General features: G+C 39.6%; 1 protein-coding gene across 5 annotated transcripts in view; it reads left to right on the forward strand.

Annotated features, from left to right (window-relative positions):
• Positions 1 to 23,048, forward strand: part of LOC134628856 (centrosomal protein of 44 kDa-like) — a 73,749-nt gene that overhangs the window by 44,545 nt on the left and 6,156 nt on the right. For 4 of the 5 annotated variants that reach the window (XM_063475641.1, XM_063475639.1, XM_063475640.1 and 1 more), the window contains 10 exons: positions 1,067 to 1,214; positions 3,202 to 3,339; positions 4,868 to 5,056; positions 9,105 to 9,203; positions 10,166 to 10,237; positions 12,499 to 12,545; positions 16,243 to 16,342; positions 17,168 to 17,303; positions 17,696 to 17,812; positions 20,564 to 20,660. In XM_063475641.1, the coding sequence (XP_063331711.1) occupies positions 1,152 to 1,214; positions 3,202 to 3,339; positions 4,868 to 5,056; positions 9,105 to 9,203; positions 10,166 to 10,237; positions 12,499 to 12,545; positions 16,243 to 16,342; positions 17,168 to 17,303; positions 17,696 to 17,812; positions 20,564 to 20,660 (1,058 nt within the window). In that variant the 5' untranslated portion in view covers positions 1,067 to 1,151. Of the gene's footprint in view, positions 1 to 1,066; positions 1,215 to 3,201; positions 3,340 to 4,867; positions 5,057 to 9,104; positions 9,204 to 10,165; positions 10,238 to 12,498; positions 12,546 to 16,242; positions 16,343 to 17,167; positions 17,304 to 17,695; positions 17,813 to 20,563; positions 20,665 to 23,048 lie in introns of those variants that run through there. The other variant, XM_063475638.1, reaches the window with a different exon arrangement.

Here is a 23,048-nt window from a genome sequence, read left to right on the forward strand (position 1 = left end):
ATTTTTGTGAACGGGACGCTCTCATGACTCATCGTGTGACGCTACTGACCAGTCAGTCTGATGACGTCACATTTTAGTATCTGCTCGGATCGCATAGTGGCATTTAGATAACAGAAACCCAGATGCATTTCAAATTGAATGTATTTTTTCTGTTCAAATTTAAACCCGCCACAGTGGCTTGTGCATTGTTCAAATTTACACCCCACTTCATAAATGTAGCCACATTTGGCCAGTGGCAGGTGCTAATTTCAACCCCTGCCTGTGCATCAAATGAATGTTAGGTCCAATGTTTTTGGGGTTTTTTTTGGTTTTTGTTTTGTTTGTTTTTTTGCCCTTTTCTTCTAATATGCTCCACCCAATACCGAGAAATATCTCTGCACCTTCCAGGTTTTTCCAGTATGTTTTTTGATTCAGCACTTTGGTCCTTGGCAGGTTGTTCACAATTTTGGCAAGAGACTGGCTGTTCTTTGTGATGACTGAAAGATTAATTTTTGCCATTTAAGGCCATGCAGACCAAGTGTCAACCTCACACAGGGGTTATACTTAAGCAGAAGTCGTGAATTGGTATCAGTATCAGAGCACACATGTGTGTATTCAGCGGCTTTGGCAGCACCACCCATCATTTCACATTTCTTGGAATCATTTGTAAGAAATAGTAAGAAAATACTTGGCTTGTTCTACATGATTAAGTATGTGTGAATGTATGTTTAAAAAATGTAATAACAAAACAACCAAAACCCTGTAATACCCCATAATACTACATTTACCATTTTGGGAAGATGCAGGATTGCATCATTGCATGAATTTGTATATATTCTGTAAGTATTTATGTTGAATGTAAATTTGCACATAATACAGATGGTTGTACCTCTGCCAAGTCTGTGTAAATACATATCAGATATACCAGATGAATAAAAAAAGAACAAAATGTAAATTTGAATGAATGTTCTGAATGACCTGATTCTGAAAAGCAAAGAATGTGTAATGGTTAAAAAAAATCAGCATAGCAGATGGATTTTTGTATGTGCTCTAATGCTTTGAATGCTGTTGTGTGTTACTCTACCAGGCTGTCCAAAGGAGATCCATCAGCTTTTCTGCCAATACTGAGTTTCACCCTCACCTCCTTCTCTCCACCTTTTGCTGAGCAACTGATGGCAGCTGGTTTAGAGCTGACGGGTAAAACTGACCTCCGCTTTACAGAGACTGTTTATAAGGTAACAAATTCCTGTGTTTAGAGTGTTGTCTTTTTGCTAATGCGCAAAAACTATTATACTGCTTGAGCCACCCCTTGTTTCTCCGTGCTTCAAAAGTGTTGAGGTCAGCGCCCTCGAGTTAGATGCCTCTGTCAGGTCTGTGCTAGACACAATTTAAGTTTGGTTCTTTGTTTCTGTTACATGTTGACAAAACACTGGTTCATCCCTCGAGTTAGGCCGCTTTTTATGCTCGAGTGATTTACAGGTTAGTGTTAAGAGGCTTAACAAAGAAAAAAACATTCTTCTGAAAATGGTCAGATACAAGGACTTGAGTGAAAATGAATGAAAAAGCAGCCAATGTTCAAAGAAAAAGACTTTCAGAAGGCCTCAAGAACTATTACTCAAGTCCACTGTTAAGAAATGAACAGAAGCTTATTGGAATAAAAAATAAGAAAGAAATAAAGGATTGCTTAAGACTTTTGCAGAGCACTATATGACAACCGTTCAAAGATGGTATTGACCTAAAAGTGTTGATCTACCATTGCCAAGAACATGGGTCTATTTGTGTTACTCCATGTGAGGCCTGTTTCTGTGATTAAAAATTGTTTCAGGGATGCAACAACAGTAATAAAGGATGCACACAAACAGACTTGAGAAACAGTATTGTTTGGTATAGGGAATGAAAAGCATGAGGAACTCACCCACATTAATTACAACACAGAACATTTATCTGCTTCATGTAAACTTTGTTGCTTGTTTCCAAATCCTAGCATGCTTCATTCATTGAGTTACGTTAAGTTCAGTAATCACACAGTTAGCCTTTTGTTGTGTGAGGAAAGCAATTATTAGTGAAAGAAAAAAATAAATATAAAGAAATGCTAAATATTAGGAAAAAGTATATAGATAAGAACAACTCTTATAATTGCATTGCACTGAAGAGTAGATCTGATGATGGCAGAGAGCGCTGCAGCAAGCAGGAGACTAAACACTGACGCAAAACTGTCTCGCTGTAGCTGGGTATTTGTAATGATAATGTGAGACACATTTAAAATAATAAAACATAGTTTTTCAGTAGTTTTTACCTCTCAGTAGTAAAAGACTGGTGGGGTGTTGTCGTCACCCTTCAATTTGATACCACAGGTGTGTCTACCAAAAACCTTGGACAAGTTTGAATATCAGTGATGTGTACCTCAAGGTCAGAGGTCAAGTTTTCTGAAAATCTTGTGAATGAGATCACTTGAGAACAGGGTGATGTAGGGTATTGAAATTGATACTGTATCTACGAGGATGCTGAGGGGTACCACTGGTCACTGCCAGTATTTTCCATATTTGTAGATATTATTCTACTTTCACAAGTGCTACGCTTTAAGGAAAGCAAGCCAAACTGAGGAAAGCTAGCCATGGTCACAAGTAAGGGTGCAGAGAAAAGGTTTGTTGACCAGGTATATAAAGAATAGATATGAAATTAAAGGATTTACATACTGTGTTAACACATGTTACACAAGGGATTGCTAATAGATCTATAGCGTGCCCATTCCTAAACACAAGCCTAATGCAGCATTGCTAGATAATGTCATGTGTGTTTTAATCCAATAATGATAATGTTCACTGGGAACGAAAGAAGTGCTAAAAAACATCAAAAACCAAAAAATAAAGCATGAAAAGCACAGACAGAGACTGCAGTTTAGATCTTTTTGTTTTGTTTTCAACACTTCAGCTCTGTATGTGCTATACCTTCACTCTTCATCGTGGACCAACAACAGCAGGAGGAGTACACACAGACTGGTTGTAGCACATACTGTGTACACTACCTCCATCTGACCAAAGACCTCACTGCAGGCAGACGGGCAGTCCCTGGAAAAGAGCAGACAGCGAGCGCACTCTCTCTACTTTTAATCCCATTTGATTAGAAAAGTGCTTTATAAGAAAGTCCATTCAGTCCATTCTAGCCTGTAACAATGTGTCCAGCTTTGTGAGTGTGTTTCCTGTCTCTGTTTTGTCTGTCAAGGTGTTACGAGATATCTTCCAGTATAAGCCCATGCTGACCAAGCAGCAGTTCCTCCAGTGGGGGTTCTCTCAAAGGAAAATCTCTGTCGTCTGTGACATTATTAATTTGGTCCTGCAGAAACACAGCCAGCTGAAGAAGGTACTAAACCTTGCATTTGTTTTTATTTTCATGTATTTGCCTCAAATGGAGAGAGCTTGTTCCATAAGTTTCTGTAGTGTGTTTGTTGAGTTTGTGTTTGTTGCTGGGTCACTTTCTCAGTGGGTGCGGCCACAAGTGGCAGACTGTGTTACACGAGTCATTTCTCACTCTAATTTTCTCAAAGCAAACATTTAATATACGACTAAAATGTCACAAGATATTCTGTTAATAATATCCAAAGGTACAGAGAGTTACTCAGTGTTTTATTCTTGAGTAAAAAATCCTGTTAACTACTCTGAACAGGATCTCCACAGGGACCAGTATAGCTCACTGGTTCAAGTAGGTGACCCATATGCTGCACGCCTACTGGAGAGGCAACGGTTTGAATCCTTCCTGAGGCCATTTCTTGTGTCTTCTCCCTGTTCTTTCCCAGCTTTCCTGTCTTGTCCTCACTGTCCTGTCTCAGTAAAGAAAGGACAGTGAAAGAAATAAAGAAAAGCCCTGAAAATATATTTAAAAATAAAACCCAAAACATTTGAATGGCTCAGAGGAAAAACCACTGAGACACACACAATTCAGCTGAGTAACAGTGTAACACAACAGTGTAATGTACTGATTATTAGTTACTACATTAAACTATAAATGTTACATACTCATATGTGGTATAGGATGAATATATTAGGCCAAAAAAGTCTAATATTAAGAATGTTTCTGATGATTTTTCTGAACCAAATACAAGTGTGTTGACTTTGTTAAAGTATTAAAAGTCAGACTTGTTTGTTTGTTCTCACACTCACAGTGATAAATAGAAATACCATTTGTACCACAGTTTACAGCCACACAGAAAACAGCAGAGGTGCTAAAGTGGTAAAATACATTTACTTTAGTTTGGCATTCAATACATTTCATAACATCAGAGAACTGCCTTGATATTCTCCAGCAGTGGAAAAAAGAGACAAATTATGGACATGAGATGGGGTGGTTGCTGCTGAATAATCATGCCAGTGGACTTGCCAGTTTAAAAAAAACAAAACAAAACTGCCACCCATGTACTTTGTTTTTTGTTTTTGCCAGTTTAAAAATGGTAACAATAAAGTACATACGCATTTCTTCCACTGTATGGTACAGCTCAACCCCACTCGCGGGCCATTTATCAATATGCGTACTTGTGTGTTCTTGTGGACTTCGGAAACTTCATCAGTCACAGCCCAAGTATAGTTCCACCTCAAAGTATGTGTCTAGAGAAATGGTTACCATACAGCAATCCTGTAGCCCAGAGTCAAATGCCCTGGCTCCTCAGTCTGGTGTGAAGTTGTAGAGGACCAGTCGATGTCCAGAGAATGGCATAGCATTGTACAAAACTGTACATCAGTGATGCAGTTTACTCAATGTGACAGGCACTCAAAGAAAGTCATGTCTTTGTTAACTGAAAGCCATTCACAGATGTTTGGAGGATCACATTTACAGAGAGGCGTGACGATAATAATTTAACATTAACAGATGATCGTTGTGTTTTTATGCATTTTAGGTATCCAAGAAGTCATTTGTCATACATCACATGGAAAATCCTATGACATCTCCCACAAACTCCTCCCATCCTGAACCATTCTCCTTGTATAATGGAACATGTGCCTCTGGTGACGTATACTCCCCTGATTCTTCCAGCAGTGACACTGCAGAGCTGCCAGGAAAAGAGGATAAGGATAACAGCCTTCATGTTAGTGAAGTCCTGTGACAGATGTTGGTTATTTGAGATTTTACTAACACGTGACTGCTAACCATGTGACATTAACTTGTCTCCACCCGTGAAAATCGTGATGACAATTTAGAATAAAATGAATAAGGCCCAAATCACACAGGCTTTGAGGTTAGTCAGTGGCCATCTGGCAAGTACCGGTTGTGAGGGGGAAAACTGGGTACTCCCTGACCAATTGCAAGTGGTTACTTGAGGTTGATGGGGAAATCTTTGGTAAAGCCCCGGTCAGACAGACCTAGGCTGTATCCCAATTCAGGGTCTGCAGCCTTAAAGGCCGCATTTTAAGGCCGATTACATCACAGCGACGCGACGAAGGCTGTCCCAATTCAAAGGCTGCTCGAAATGCGGCCCTCAAATGCGTCCTTCATTTCCCTGAATTTTAAGGATGGGTCGGTGTAGACTTCGTGGCCCAACATATCCCAGACGTCATAGCACGGCGGTGGGAGTGGATAATTTTGCCGGAAAAAACGGCGGAAGAGGAGCAGACGAAGAGTAAACTTTTAAAAGTAAGTACTGAATAATATGTCACGTATTTATGTGCAAATGTTTAATAATGAAGAACATTAAAACATGACTGTTGGCCACATGTCGGCAAAGTTATGTGACATTAGTGATGTTTGTAATAACTTGGTTTTAAAGCCTTTACTTTAAAATATACGCCGTTCAATAGTCGACCTTAATCTGACAGAGAATGTGATGATTTCATGGATAATTAAAGTCAGTCATATATCCACAAACACAACAAGCTGAAAGTCAGTGATGCTGCTCGGTTTGCAGTCCTGAATATGACGGCACAAGCAGGATTCACTGCACTGTTAATGTTAGCTATGTTATATTGCTGCCTCTGTTCGGTGGTGTCGAGCCAAACGGACTTTAACGTGTGTTTGAACGAGCTGACGGTTCACTCGTTAAGCTAAAAGAAAGATGCTTTAATCACAGGAGTCACACATGTGTCCACTGTACCATCTGGAACTCTTCTTGTTTAGCACTCGTAATAACACAAACACTAAATCCTCCTTCTCTTGTGCTGTTTTGTAGCAGTGGATACACCTGAGACTGTCACCTGTCTGTCTGTCCTGCACTCTCTCTCTGTTTCTTTCTCTCTGATTGTGGAATAAAAGTATGAACATGTATTTATAAGTTACACTTGTGTTTGAATCCTGCAGCTTATCACACATTTGATTTCCATGTGTGACAACTGCAAGTGTCCAGAGTGAGGACAGACTGAGGGACCCACTGCTGCACATCATCTGTGAGGCTTTGCACCCCTGATGATCCACCAGGACAAACTCAGCAGTGTGTGAGGAAGAGGAGGAGGAAGAGCCAGCAGCAGCTGACAGATGGAGAGAATAGACAGACTGTTCCCTGTTTGTGAAGGACTGCTAGGAAAGTTTAGAATAACTAATTGTCTGTCCTGAATCAGTCTTATTAGGTAATGTTCAAATAATGTTATCATTCCAGTGTTTTCAGTGTGGGAGAAAGTACTCAGGGCCTTCAAGTTACACACTATGAAAGGCAGCAACAAGTTTAATATTCAGAAACCTAAAGTATGTATCAGCAGCAGAATGGACCTAAAAATAAATGTTTGTTTCAGTTCTATGAAGCTTTGAGTATTTTGGATTAGTAGCACTGCTGTGTTTGTTGCATCATATTGCTGTAATTGTTTATATGCTTTATATATTCTGAGGTAAGTTGATCTATAGTGTTACATCATATTCTATAAGGATGTTATGTGTTTGTATACTTTCTGCCCAGTTTGACCCATTTAGCAGAAGTCAGCCTGTTTAAGGCTCTGATATCTATTCTGTATGACTTAAAGCAGTTATGACATGGTCTGATTTTCTCACCCAATAAAGGAATATTTCATATATCAGTCTACTCTTCATTCTATCAGAAACAGTTATCACAGCTCGTACATTTTATTTTTACACATGTATGTAAGCATTGAGCCAAATTAAATAATGCCAACATTTTAAACGAACAATATTTGTCTCTTATGTATAATACATCTGTATATACACTGTCACAGATTCTTGTCTTTGAGTGAAGATTTAAGGTGATAGGAAATATAAATAACTGCAACTTGAATCTTTGACACAGAGTTCAAGCTCACTGTTGTTATAATTAATAATGATTAATATAATAATAACTTATTATTATTATTACATTATAACATATTATATTTACATTACCACAGTGAGATGATTTTAGTCTCATGAACAACATTAGCTAATTGTTATTTACTAACTAATCTTGAAATGACTGTTCAGTACAGAAATGAAGCCCAACAATCATGTTTTTCAGCCTCAGATACTCAACAAATCAAACAAAGCTCATGTAAGAACAAACAAATGAACAAAATTTCTCCTTCATTTCTGTCAAACAATGCTGTACGAAACGTTTCCAGCAGTTAGTATCATGGTTGCTGGGCAACCTGGGCAGCGCGACCGAGGCTAGACCGTCCCATTTCACAAGCCTCTCACTTCCAGCCTTAGCGGTCTTTGAGTACGCGGCCCTTGTGGACCGTTAAGGCTGCAGACCCTGAATTGGGATACAGCCATTGAGACTGGCCTGTGATTCCCTCACCAGTTGGCAGACAGCACCGTGTGATTGATTTGTTGGCAAGCATGTTGCCATAGTTGTCCGTAGTTCGGATGAAAGTAACAAATTTATCTATAAACACTCGCTGGCAACTCTCGAAGCTAGAATGAATCTGTGGAAAGTGCAATACAAATTGGAAACTGAGACCATTTGCGCTTTGAGAGATGTTGGGTACAGCTCTGAGGCAACTTTCACTTTGAAGCTTGTGTCACACTTTCTGAAGTTTGGCTACCACTCACTTAGTAGTAACGAGAGCCAAGAACCTCCCCCAATCACTTAGTACCAGTTGGGAAATACAGATTTTTTTCCCTAGCAGGGTGGGTGTATCATGTCCAATATACTGGACATACTTTAACGAATGATGTCAAAAAATCTTAAAAGATTCAGTGCATCTCAAAGTTGAATAGGCATGAAAGTCTGAGGATATTTTCAGGGTAGGTTGAACACATGTCAATACCATGAGTGGTGTATATGGCAGACAGGTTTTGGACCCAGTATGCAGGTGTCGAGATGCAAAACCTGAACTCAAAAACTGCTTTATTACATGTGACATTCCTGAAATACAAAATAAAGAGATCACTGGAGCCAGGAATACAGAACACTAGGAAATTAGAGAAAACCATGGCACTAGGTAGCAAAGGAGTCACAAAGCAAAGGACACACATCAGTGATGGGTCTTGACACATGGAGACAATAGAAACATGGCAGGTGATGAGGATAAGGAAGAAGAGTGGCAGGAACAAACTGGGAGACACTGGGAGAACAACTAAGCATTCATATGCTTACTTGACACAGACAAAGGTCAAAATACATGGACACATGACTGACTGAGGAGATGAGACTAACTACAGAGGGACACAGAAGGGAACAAATCAGGAATGACAAGACAACTGGACCTAAACTGGATATTGAAGCACAGGAGACAAAAGCCTACTTAAGTACAGGAAGTAACAAAACATGGAATCACAAACAGACAAAAACTACAGGAGCACGGGGACCACAGTGGAAACAAGTTAACTAGAATGAGGGATAGAATTCATTAGGGACTCCAAGGATACAAAATAAACTAAAACCCAGAACTGAAGTAGATGAGAAAGTGCTCATCTACTTCGCTTAAAATATCAATATTGAAAAAAGTTCAACTGAAAACACTGGGTCCAAACTCAGGGATCGTAACAAAAGCTCAGCTATGCAGCGTCTGGCTTCAGCAAGATCGGTATTCTGGAAAAACGCCTAGAGCAAGGCAGAAAAACAGATAAAGCTAACAAGATACTCCCTACTTATTTAAAATATTTTGCCCTTTCTTTAGTATTGTTTTAGTCTTCTCTCTGATAGACAACAGGAAAGAGAATAACCTGAGCGTTTTCAAAGAGTGCTTCTTTTTTGTAATTATCATATTCTTTTCCAGAATGTGGGAGAAGTCGTCACCATATCCAGAGAAAGCTGGGAAAACCTGCTAAGCAGAGTCCTGTTGTTGGAAGCAAAATTTGACCAGAGAAATACACAGGTAGGTGTGTGCACATGCTGTGACATCTGCTTTTCTCCCTGTAATTTTGTTGATACATGGCAATTGATTAGGGGTGGGTTTAAAAAATTGATTTCCTGATTCAAATCAAATTTATAGCGAACAAATGTAAACTTTTAAAAATGATGCCAAATTGCAAAACTCTTAGCTATGTCTCTAATCAAACCTCTGTAACTTTGCTCTGCTTCACTTTAACAGCATCAGGTAATGTTCAGATGCTGATTCATGGTTTTCTTACGTTTTTGTTCTACTGCAGAATATTTTTAAGGTTATCTGCTATAAAAAGCCACTCCAGGAAAATCTCCTTCATGTTTTTCTGTTTGATCCTCAGTCACTTTGACACAAAGGCCTCTGCTGTGATGCTCATACCTCTGATGAAGTCTCACAGTGTCAACTTTGTTTTTATATATAGACAGTAAGAAATATTATAATTCTGATCATTTATAAGTGCATATCCATATTTTTATATCTGAGTCCAAATTTAATTGAATCGAATCAGGACCTTGTGAATCAGAATCGAATCACTTTCATGCAGGCTTTTTTTCCCCCGCCAAGAAATAAAAGTGAATATAGAACATAGAAGTCTAAGGCTAATTCCTTCATCCACTTCGTCCACTGATAGTACCATAAGTACAGGCAGTTGTGCATGTAATGTAACTACTCCCAGGTTATTGGACTCCCGCTCCCCTAGCCCAAAATCAGAGCCTTCTTAACTGCTTATCGAAATTCAGGGCTGATGTAATACATCATTATTAATTAATTAATTAACATTTAGCAGGCTAGATGTAACATCGCTACATTCAGCAGGTTAGAAGCTCTGTTCAAATATTTTAATAAGTTAAACCACCTTTTCTAAATTATTGGTAATCTGCAGTTTACCCAAATGGTTTAAAAATGGCCATTTTAGTTGCATCTCCTTTTGCCTTCTCATGTCTTTTTTTTAGGTGCACAATACACAACCATGCCAGTCATCTACCTCATCACATTCTTCCAGTTACACAAGTGATCCTTCAAAGGTGAGCAATTTGCTCCTTATCTGTCCTGTGTAGTAATAGTAGTAGTACTAGACCAAAATGCAGAAATTTAACCTTCTTGACAGTTTGTACACTGAGTAATTTGGGAAAAAAGATAATAAAGCTGAGTTGAAAACCTTATGTTTTCAAGCTTTCTCATGATTGGAATGAGTTATTTTTAAATAACCCCACAATAACTTTTGTGTTATTATTTTAAAGTTTGTTCTGTTATGCTGTCTATGCAATTAAGTACCATTCATTTAGACCTGCTGGTACCTCCACGACTTCTTTGGCTGTGAGTCACAGTGACACGTATCTAAAAAGAAACATCGACATGATGATGATGAAATCATTAAATCACTGCCTATAATTAAGTCTCAGGACACCTATTTGTACTTTATATCAATCGCAAGTAGAATAAACTTACACTTAATTATGTTTTTATATTTATACTTTCCGTCAGACTGTTCAACACCATCTGGGATGCAGCTAAAAAATAAAAAATACAAAACTGTCTTATGCTAATTTTGAACATTCATTTAATGGAATGGGGGCGACCATGGCTCAGGGGGTTGGGAAGCGCACCTGTAACCGGAAGGTCGCCGGTTCGATCCCCGGCCTTTCTGTCCTGGCCTTTCTGTCCTGGTCGTTGTGTCCTTGGGCAAGACACTTTACCCTATCGCCTACTGGTGTTGGCCAGAAGGGCCGATGGCAGCCTCGCTTCTGTCAGTCTGCCCCAGGGCAGCTGTGGCTACAACCGTAGCTTGCCTCCACCAGTGTATGAATGTGAGCGTGAATGAATAATGGCATTGTAAAGCGCTTTGGGTGCCTTGAAAAGCGCTATATAAATCCAATCCATTATTATTATTAATAAGTCTGTTGGCATTTTTTGCCAGCTTTTCATTTCTTTCTTTATAGTAGATTTTTTCCAGTCTTACTGTCTGAAACATTTAAAGCTGCTGCTCAATATTTAGTGGGATTGGTCAGATGTTGCCAGTGTCACCCCTTGCACGTGCTTGTACCTAGATTAGGAAACCCAGGGTAACTTAACAGGTTGATAACCAGCTTCACGTGACCATTTACTGTGATTGCTAATGTTAGTGTCAAACAAAAAGATACCCTGGGTATGGTAAACTTGCTTCCTGGTACAAAGGCCCAGATTTGGGCGTATGAGGACAACTTCTGGGTTATCTCTGCTATCACTACGGTAACTTATTTTGTTGACCAAACTTGGTAGGAAATCACCATTTACAGACCAATCAAGAACGTTATTCCCGGATTTTATTTATTTGTGCGATCGTAGCTCAAGAGTTGGCAGTTCGTCTTGTAATTGGAAGGTTGCCGGTTCGAGCCCTGGCTTGGACAGTCTCAGTCGTTGTGTCCTTAGGCAAGACACTTCACCCGTTGCCTACTGGTGGTGGTCAGAGGGCCCGGTGGCGCCAGTGTCCGGCAGCCTCGCCTCTGTCAGTGCGCCCCAGGGCAGCTGTGGCTACAATGTAGCTTGCCATCACCAGTGTGTGAATGGGTGGATGACTGAATGTGTAAAGCGCTTTGGGGTCCATAGGGACTAGTAAAGTGCTATACAAATACAGGCCATTTACCATTTGATGACTGCCACATGTGAGGCACCCTATTAAAAGAGTTCCTGCTTATTACTGAGGTTTTCTTAATTATTATTATTATTTCACGTTTTTCTATTCCTCTGATTATTCTTGCATATACACAGGCTTTTTCTGTTTGCACTAGCTGTCCTGTTATACTGTTTTGTTTTTTCTTTTTCTTTTTTTTCTTTTTTTTCATCCAGTGACCAGAGACCTGGTATTTACCTATGGCTGCATTGTTTACATAACAGCTGTTAGAACCTATTTAGCACAGCAGTAATACCTGAGAAGAGAGCTGAGATTCCCCGCGAGCTAAGGAGGAGGAGATGGTGAAGTTGCTCTGAGAGGTAGTGCCGTGCTAGAAGGAGACGGTGTGTGTAAACGGACTCCGGCTCCACGTTAAACTGTGCTAGCGTCATCTTCACTGCTGCTGTTGTGCTATCAGTGTTTTTATTGAAAAACTGGGTGCTGACTTAGCTTAATGTTGACATACTTTATATTCACATGCTGCTCCTGAATGCATCTATACACACACGCATATTTGTATGTGTGTGTGTGTGTGTTTGAGATTGTTTCATTTGAAAACAGAAAACTTTCCAAGGTGTCCCAATTGAAGTATTTATTTCTTAACCTGCTGTTCGTCTGTGTTGTTTGTTTGTTTAGGAAGACTGTAAACAGGCTACTCACGGGATACAAAGTGTTGCCAACTTGTAAGTACCTGATTGTACTTATGCAGTAGTAGCAGCTTGATTTTCAGTGTAATGGTGTTTTGCATTGCAGTGCTGTTTTGATGCAGTTATACTTCTTTAACTGTAAAATTTGCAGGCTGAAGAGCACCTCCAGTCTGTTGTACACTGAATCATCCACAACACACTGTGAATAATAACACTCAAAGCTTTAGTGCACTAAAGCTTTACTATACTTTAGTATACTGTATACTTATTATACAGGTACATATGCACCCATTAATCAGTTTAATCAGAAAAAAATAGTGAGGCTTAACAAACAACAGACAGAGATATCAAAGGGAATAAAAAGTTTGACAACATCAATATAATTCATGCAGAGATGTAAACCGGAGCACTCACAGTCAGCTAAATGCATCAACAGAAAGTTATCAGCACAACAATTCAGACAAAGAACTTTTTAGGGTAAAAACTCTGAATATTATCCGCTGGCTGAGTCAGTCACCTGACCTGCGTCCGACTGAACTGCATTCCACCAAAAACAGAGCGCTCTAGGAGAGCCTCACGTACAAGAGTCTGCTGGTATCACTAGTTGCAGGACTAAAATGGAAAATTATGATTTGACATGATGTTTTTGTTACTTTTGTCTTAATAAAGGTCCTGGTGCACCATGAGTTAATCAGTCAGTGACCCTCCCTCTTTAACGTTTGGCTACAGATTTGGTGTGGTTCCTAAACTCTTTTACTTTGCAGTAATACCACTTACAGCTGGTCACAGAGTATAGGAGAGAGGGAAGAAATTTTACAAACTGACTTGTTGCAAAGGTGCCATGCTATTATGTTACCGTGCTCAGAATTCACAGAGCTCCTTAGAATGAGCCACTTTTATACACTTGTAGCATACTGACTGCAAATACCTGAATTTTATCTATATAGTGTAGCTGCACACGCTGATGAATGACCTCTTTTAGTTCCAAAGAGACATGAAGCGTACTTCACAAGTGCTGCCCTTTATATGGCAGCTGTTAACCTTCTAATTATGTTCTTAGAGCTTGAGCTCAAGTAATTAGTGATGGTGGGTGTTTATCGTTTTCATTACCGAACCGTATGACTGAATTTCATAGTTCGAAGAAGTGTATCTGTACAGTTCAGTTGAGGGGGTATAAGGACCTTTTCGGTTCTTTGGCCAATAAGAAACTTCATTTATGTTAAACTTACCATAAATGTGTCATATGGTCATTGTGTGAATAATGTCTATCAAGGAAGAGCACTGTCCTGTACTCTCCTCTAACATAATCAACCCAGTGTAAGTTACATGTGGGGCGGATCTACAGCAGGCAAGGCTCTTCAGCCTGCTGAAGAATGATATAATAAATAGTTTTAAAGTGTTTTGTGGATATTTTGTTGGCTCCATTTACATATAGGTGATTTTTCACGTACTCTACTAAAGATGTATATGCCGCCGTGCCCCATCCCTGTAAGATTTTCTCGATCCGCCACTGAATATAGTGACCGAAGACGCTGCAGTCCTTTGAAGCAAAAGTCAGGGCATAAAAACTCCTCACAGTCCGGCCTGAAGCGCGGGAGATTTCTTCCTGTGTTGTGACGTGGTTTACGGTGTCGTAGCGACCATCGTGCGGTATCAACAAAGGCTGTCGTTGTCAGAGGGATTTATACCAGTTACTTGTTACAATATGGAAGAAAACCAACAGCGTTCTAGTTTAAACAGGTAACTTTTCTCTACACGTGACGAGAAAGGCTCAGATTCTCACCGAGAAGCAGCTGAGTAATAAATGAGAACGTCTGTCCGCGTGTGGTGTGCTGTTACGTAGTGTTTTAGTATATGTTCCACCCTGAGCCACTGTCTTTTATTTATCAGTCTGTCACAATGTTTTTCACATTTATTTTTAATGCTTGGAGATCGTAAAACTGTCTCACTGGGCTGTTTTTCTGTGCTAGTGACGTTTCGAGTTTTATGGTGCGTTCCTGCATCGTCGGAAGTTCCCCGTTGGAGAGATTTTGTGGAATGCAAAAAAAAAAAGCAAAAAAGTCGGAACATACCCCAAGTTAACGATCCAATAGTAAAAGCGTGAACTTTTAATCTGCACTGCACTGTTGTGGATTTTGACTCACCATGTGGCTCTATTCGTGATAAGGTTTTTTTTTTTTTGAAGCGCAAAGTATTATGCTGCATTCCCATTGATACCTGCACGGCTCTACCTTGCCGAGAACCAAATTAAATCCTGTTTTTTCTACATTTTTTCTCTCAAACTCGATAATCGGGAGTGACGTCAGTCCCAAATACACTTCCTGTACTCCAGGTTATCAGTTTAGTCTCGCTTGAAGTGGAGTTTTTCGAGATCGACATATGTTTTGGTCCTTGTTGCAACAACAAGGACCAACAGACCCAGTTTTGCTGTTGACTGCTTAAAGTTTTCATTCATCATCTTCCCATTATCCTTCTGTCTTCATGATTTCTTCCACCTTGATGAGTTCCCCATTTCCAGACACTAGGAAACATCTCCCACAGCCTAACACTGCCCCCTCTGTTTGTTCACTGCTGGGACAGTTTTCTTTGGGTTGCACATCTGGCCCTTCTTTCTCCAAACATAAGCAGTGTCCCTGTGGCTCTGAGTAGTTTGTGTTATCGTTTGTGGCTCAGTAAAAAGGTTTGTTTGTCAGGGGGCTTATATGAGTCATTTTGGGGGAAATATTATGTTTATTATTCATAATGTTAATAAAAAAATAATAATGTGTAATAATAAAGAGTAATAAAATTATTATTCGTCTTTTAATATAATTAAAAACTATCAGTTTTGTCATTATCGGTTGGACATTAACGCTGGCACCCTACCATCCCTGTAAATTGTGCTGCAGAGGGCAGCCAGGGCAACATCCCAGTGCCAGACACAACAGGCACTGTGTCCACTCTTTCCATACTCTGGCAGCTTAGCTGATTTTTGGGGCAGGAAGAAGACCTACACAGTATTAGTGACATGGTTTTAATGTTGTGCCTAATTGGTGTATATCTGAATAGTATCAGTCTTGTTACAAGTGCTGATACTGAAAAATCAATTATTATCCTGTTGAAAAGACTCTGGTTATAATAGTTGGTAAATACGTACACAAAATCAGCAATACTTCCATCAAAGTGTTACTTTTCTGTAATTTTTGTTTAAATAATCAGTAATCAGGAGTTTTGACTTCCTGTGGAAAAGTCTCCAAGTTTCTATGTCTTTTCTGCTTTTTAGTTTTACACCCACGAATGCAGTCCTTGTTTCCTCATCCATGTCTACAACCCACGTTTGATTGGCCTGAATATTGATGCTTCCTTTACATTTCTTACTAAAGCTTGTCCTCAAACCCAGATAACAGGAAGGAGACCTGAGTAACAAAGTGAAGCCTGCTCCCAAGGTGGCTGTAAGGGACACTGACTGTAAACCATTATGGTCAAGCTTTTACTAAAGGTTATGCACATTAAGCTTCTACTCAGGAGACTCCACTGTGGTGCTTATATGTAAATGATTGTTTTGGCAGCTCATCAATTAATACATACGAATGTACACATCAGATAACACAAACTGAATTGTAACACTGATGGTGAGTTACCAGAGTGACGGCTCACAAAGCTGTGAAGTCCCTTAAACCAGAATTGTTGTAAGGACAGTTTTTGTTTTCTCTCACATAACTTTATAAATCTCTTGGGGGGTTTTTCTCTATAGTGGCAAAACCAAGAAAAGAGAGGACTACCTTGAATGGCCAGAGTACTTCATGGCTGTGGCTTTTCTGTCAGCACAAAGAAGCAAAGACCCGAGCTCCCAGGTACATCTGTGTTTGCTTATGTGTCAGCGCTGAAACAGATACTTTACTATGACTTCATATCCAAAATTCTGGTGTACAGAACTGAGGTGTGGTTCAGGTTTAGAAGAGTCTGTTACTATGAGTTTACTGTTGTTGTTGTCATTTGCATGTTGGGATGAGAATGTTTTGTTGCTCATCTCTCCCCAGCTGTCTGAGGACACTGAGGAGCTCCCAGGCCGGCCGAAAGGCACAATCTCCCATTGTGTTAAAATGAAATATAATGTATTAGCAGGAACATTTATAATGCAATAGGTTAATGTGAAAACTGTCAAATGTCACCTTCATTGTCAAGCTGTCTATGCACAGTCCTAGTTTAGTTTTTTCCTTTTGCTGTCCAAAAACAGGGAGACAAGGTTTAGGCCTGCTCCAATATGATGTTCACTGTTGATGTAATGGTTATTTAACACAGTTACTCAGACTCTGATGGAAAGAAAAACATGGGAAAAGTGGAAATTGAACGTGCCCAAAAAATTGTATTTTCTCCCAATTTAAATATGCAGATGAAAGAAATAGAAAAAAACACACAAATTTAAGGTGAACTGAATATTAGAAAGTCTGTCAGGGAGTGAATTTGGGGCATGCATTATTGTAAAATAGGACTTGGTGGTATAATAATTTTAATTTGATGGTCTTGTTTTTATAAATATAGGAATCAGTTCTTTGTGTGTGTCTCTCTGTGTATATGTCCCTCTATTGCTCTCTATATATCACTTCCTCTTGCCCTCTCTTTATGTCCCTCTGTCTCGGTGTCTCTCACTGTGTGTGTGTGTGTGTGTGTGTGCGCAGGTGGGAGCATGTATAGTGAACCAGGAGAATAAGATAGTGGGCATCGGTTACAATGGTATGCCTAATGGCTGTAATGATGACCTGCTGCCATGGTCTCGCTCTGCTGATGACCAGCTTGACACTAAATACCCTTATGGTGAGAATGCACACTGTCATTTTTGCTTTCCTCTACAACAGCTTGTTTTAAAATGGTGTATTTGGTGCATTAAAGTAACAAAGCACTCCTGCTTTCATCCATCTACTCCACATTATTTATGTGTGGGAGAATGTCTGGAGTAAACCAGATCCTATCTACATTTGCACCATACTGCCAAAAGTATTTGTTCATCTGCCCTCACACCTGAGCGACTCATTCTTTCACAAATGTTTATCTGTGCGTGATTTTATGCACCTTTGATCATGGAAGTGGATGGAACAAAGTTTCAAACGTTTGGCCAGTTGGGGGCAGCAGAGGCTAAATAATGAAGAGCTATCAAACTTGCAGTGTGTTTTAGTGACTGAGGTTTGTTTCAATGTCGTGTCTCACAGTGTGCCACGCAGAGCTGAATGCTATTATGAATAAGAACAGTGCTGATGTGAAGGACTGCACCATGTATGTGGCTTTGTTCCCCTGTAATGAGTGTGCCAAGCTCATTATTCAGGCAGGTGAGTATTAACAGCACACACTGTAACTATTTCTACATTTATACTGATTCATGAAGGTCCAGGTAATAATATTAGTCAAAGCGGCCAATGTTGTCAGAACTCACTTCATTTTTAATAATAATAATGGATTATTATTGTCTGATTGGTTAGCCATCACCAGTTTGTCTGTCTGTATTTAGTCTCACTGAATAACAAATCAAGTAGACACCCAACAAAGTCAGAAGACTGTATTTGTCAATGTTTATCACTGTGTGATAGTAAAGTCTTTCTGTAACTTGTCCCTTGTAAGAGTTATATATTTAGTTAAAAGTCCACACCTCCATCCCATAATGACTGATTTAAAATACGTTGTCAAGTAGAGTCAAAACTGTTTAAAAAATTGTAATTAAAACACATTTCCATTTGTGCCCAGCTATTATTCTACAAAGAAACTTGTTAAAAACAGTGGTTTTTATGGCCTCTCTTGGCTTTGATAACAGCTTGCATGTTTTTTGGCATTGTTTTTGTACTTTATGTAATACTCTTTTGTTAGTGACTTACAAAAAGTTTCTAGCTGTTCCCATTGACCTGCTTTGGATGAAACTTTTGTGTGATCCATCCAAATCCACCAAATCCCAAATGTGTGCAGTGGGATTTAAGTCCACACTTTGATTCGGACAGTCTGTCAGTTCAAGTACTCAAAGTTACTTTTTCTTGTTTAGTTAAGCTCTGCGTTGCTTTAAAGTTTGCTTGTGGCCTTTGTCTTGTTGGTGTATGTGCCCACAATAGTCCAGAAGGGTTTCCATGATGCAACAAGATGTTGTTGTAAACCTTTTTGTTTTAATGATGTCAATTTTCACTAATTTCCCCATGTTGTTTCCAGAAATGTAACCCCATACTACTGTGTGTGTGTGTGTGTGTGTGTGTGTGTGTGTGTGTGTGTGTGTACGGGTTCGTACTATCCTGGTGGGGACCAAAATCTGACTTTTACTATCCTGGTGGGGACTTTCTGCACCGTGGGGACCAAAATCCAGGTCCCCTCGGGGTTGAAAGCAATTTTCACACTCAAAATGCGGTTTTACTGTCAGGGTTACAATTAGGTTATGGTTAGGTTTAGGGTAAGGGTCAGGGTTAGGCATTCATTTTTAATGGTTAGGGTTAGGGTAAGGGGCTAGGGAAAGCATTATGTCAATGGGATGTCCCCACAAGGATAGCAAACCAGACATGTGTGTGTGTGTGTGTGTGTGTGTGTGTGTGTGTGTGTGTGTGTGTGTGTGTGTGTGTCTGTCACTGTGGTTACAGTGCATCTAGCAGCAGCTTTTCTGTGGGCACAGGAACAGTAATGTTGACTGAAGAATTCAAAGTACCTAGTTGCAGTCACCTACACTCCAGTGTCTGTGCTCCCTGACAAATCTGAAGTGTTCCTGTACATTTGTTGACCTCCTTAATGCTCAGTAGCTGCTTCTTAGCAGCTTCTCTTCCCTTTTAAGCCTTTTTCATTCAGTTGTCTAATTATGGTCATTCTGAAAATCTTCTCAGACTAGTTAAGACTTCTTAGTAGCAGTAATCTTCTTTTCTCTCCATGTACTTAAAAGTAGGTGTGTGACATCTGTTTCAGTCAGCTTTCATTTTCTTCCTCTTTCTTGGCACATTTTCTAAGTACCAGTGTTTGCAGTCGAGACCAAAGCATGCTTGACCACATTGTGAGAACGTCTTTCCCCCCATTTGTTTCAAAGACCATCCAGTTATTCACATTTTCATTTAGTTCTAGATGATTTAGAGTGCTCAGAGAAAACATAAATTATAATAATAATGCAATTTGCTGTCTGTGTAGGTGCTCGGTCACCCAGGACGTGGTCACCTTAGGAGCTTGAAAGGAAGGCAATTTGACTTCTTTTGGTTTTTTGAAGATGTTTCAGCTCTCATCCAAGAGGATGAGAGGCTGTTTTCAAGGCTGTTTTCCAACCAACAGTGTTTAAACCCCAGTTTGTCCCTTAAGAGGTGGTCACTGACCATCTATTAGTCATCAGCGTTATCATATGAGCCAAGGTGTGAAAGAGGGCGTAGGGGGCGACCGTGGTTCAGGGGGTTGGGAAGCTCATCTTGTAACCGGAAGGTTGCCAGTTCGATCCCCAGCTCTGTCTGTCTTTGTCCTTGGGCAAGACACTTCACCTACCGCCTACTGGTGTTGGCCAGAGGTGGTGCGATATGGCAGCCTCGCTTCTGTCAGTCTGCCCCAGGGCAGCTGTGGCTACAACTGTAGCTTGCCTCCACCAGTGTGTGAATGTGAGAGTGAATGAATAGTGGAATTGTAAAGCGCTTTGAGGGTCTCGAAAAGCGCTATATAAATGCAATCCATTATTATTATTATTATTATTGTTATTATTATTACCTCCAGGGGTTTCAGGTGAAACCTCGCCGCATTCTATCACCTGACTTACATACACGATGTAACCTGGTGCAAAGTGTGAGTGTGGGTTGTGGCCACCACCTCTGTTCAATAATGGTCATTCACAGTGGACATAGATGGCCTTTTTTATTTTCTTTTTTTTTACATTTAAGAATGTGATTTACTACTATCATCAGGCTGCAGAGTGGTTCAGTCCTTTAGAACAGAAAAAAAACAAAAACGTAAATATATAAAAAGTGTTAAACCCTCATCGGTGTGTCTGTTACTTAGTGTTTATGTCTTAACCTTAATTGATTTGCAATATTCCATTATCTGTAATATCAAATAAGATTAATTTATGATCCCTCCCTCACTTTCTCCAGGTCTGAAGGAAGTGGTGTATCTTTCTGATAAGTACCATGACACACCTGAAATGACTGCTTCCAGAAGGCTGCTCAGTATGGCAAAGATCAAGTACAGGTAAGTTACACATCAGTCTAGAAGGAGAAACTGATGTTTCGTTGCCTTAAGTACGGCCAAACTACTCAGGACCAGAGACTGAATTCAGGTCAATCAGTGGTTACTTTTCTGCAGTAGTCTGTCTCGGACAGTTTCAGAATGTTGTAATTCTGTTGTTGTTGACATACTGCTATCAGGAAACTTAGGCTTAGGCCAACAGTCTGCTTTTCCATGCTTGCAGAATGCCACTGCTGCAAATATTATGGCCAAATAGCAAAACTAAAGCTTTTGCTTAAAAGTTGTTGTGATGATGGTGCTTCACCTAAATTTCACACAATTCCTCCTTCATTTTGGAGACAGTACAGAGAAAAATCTCTGTGGATGTTCTCATACTGTGACTGTAGTTAAGACTGCCCAATAGATGTGTGCTAAATCCAATAGCACAATTAAGTGGAACTGCATCCAAATCTTAAACTTCAGATTTTATATTAGTTGCAATAAAACATTTCTTGAGTGCAGAGGCTAAAGTGGGTATATTTTTGTTCTTGTGGGGTTTTCTATTTGATTGCTGTACAAAGTTACCAAGAACTCTGCAAATTCACAAAATTCAGGTTGCATTTGTAAATTGGATGAGTGGCGAGACGTTTCTCCCTCTGACAACGCTACGTCCAGATGAACAGAATCAAACTTTTGGGATTTACTTACCTGGATGATTGAGCATGCATCAAGACATAACAGTACGCTTATTTACATAGCCCCAATTAACAACAACAGTTATCTTTTAGACGTATTGACTTACAATAAGTCAGTATAAACAAAGGACCACCAGATCTGAGAACTAAGTGGACAGACATGGAATGGAGCACAACAAATGAACTGTGCATGTGAAAATGTGGTGAAAGGGTTGGAATTATTATGGAGGTCAGAAAAGGATGATTCATGTATTTGATTTAAAGGGAAAAGAAGATGTAAAGAAAAGTAAAGCACCTGTTTCAGTGGGAGAAACGTGTAGTTTTCCTCAGCTGGGATGAACGGCTGAAAAATAGGATCAAGGGTGTGCAGAGCAGCCACAGCTCCACCTGCTGGCGATTCCAAGAGAGTACCAAATCAAGATTTCGCCAACCCTATAGACCAGGGGTATCAAACTCATTTTACATTGCAACCACAAACAGCTCACTTTGATCCTAAGGTGGCCAGACCAGTGAAACTCCCTTTTCTGTCAGTGTAAAGAAGTTACATATTTAACTGTTTGTTTGTTTGTTTTTTACTAAAGCAAAAAAGGTTGGAGATTGGCCTATAATTAGCTAAGACTGCTGGGTCTAGGGACGGCTTTTTAAGTAAAGGTTTAACTACAGTCAGCTTGAAGGCCTGTGGTACATAGCCGATTATTAGAGATAGGTAATCATTAGGGCTGTGCGATATGACCACAATCTCATATCCCGATATAAGACATCTATCATCCCGATAACGATATAAATCACAAAAATGTAACACTTTCTGTAAATTCTGTGAATTTTGGGCAGCTTGACCTGCGTGAAGTGTTTCCAGCTGGGCGTCGTGTACCTGGAGTCGAGTGTTTTAACCGATGCATGAAACGATACATTTTTAGACATAGGTTGTAACGGCCGCTGTTTTCTTTGTGAGTATTTATTACACGGCGTGCTGCGGGGAGAAGCCTGTTCTAACGTTTGAGTCTAAGGTTTATTTTTTAGCACCTGACGGCTCTTTTTTGCTTTTCATCCATAAATACTCTGCATACTCTTTCACGTGATTCAGTTTATTTTGAAAATTCTCGTGTCTTGAGCTTTATTGTGAAAGGTTTATGTGGAAAATAAAGAAACGGACACGCGATGGTTTTACCATCGTTGTTGCTAACGACAACGCATAAAAACAGGTGCTTGTCCGTCCGTAGTGTGGTTATATTAAATATAAGAGAAAGAGAGAAATTTAAGAAATTAATATAGCCACTACAGTGACCATCAAAACGATGAAAAAATATTGCCGTAAACAGTTTATTTTGCAACACCACGAAACAAACGATAGCGTAAAATGAAACGATGGACGTTTTTATATCGTCATCCGATATATATCGTTATATCGAACAGCCCTAGTAATCATATTTAAGATTGAAGCAGTAATTAATGGCAGGACTTCTTTAAGCAGTTTTGTAGGAATGGGGTCTAAAAGACACGTTGATGGTTTGGAGGAAGTAATTATTGAAGTTAACTCAGAAAGATCAACTGGAGAAAAAGAGTCTAAATGAATATCAATGGTACTGAAAGTAGCTGTAGATAATATTATATCTGTGAGATGATTATGGGTAATTTTTTCTTGAATGGTTAAAATTTTATTTGTGAAGAAGTTCATGAAGTCATTACTAGTTAACGTTAAAGGGATGGTTGGCTCAAT

This window comes from Pelmatolapia mariae, linkage group LG6, assembly GCF_036321145.2.
Source record: "Pelmatolapia mariae isolate MD_Pm_ZW linkage group LG6, Pm_UMD_F_2, whole genome shotgun sequence".
Taxonomy (NCBI): domain Eukaryota; kingdom Metazoa; phylum Chordata; class Actinopteri; order Cichliformes; family Cichlidae; genus Pelmatolapia; species Pelmatolapia mariae.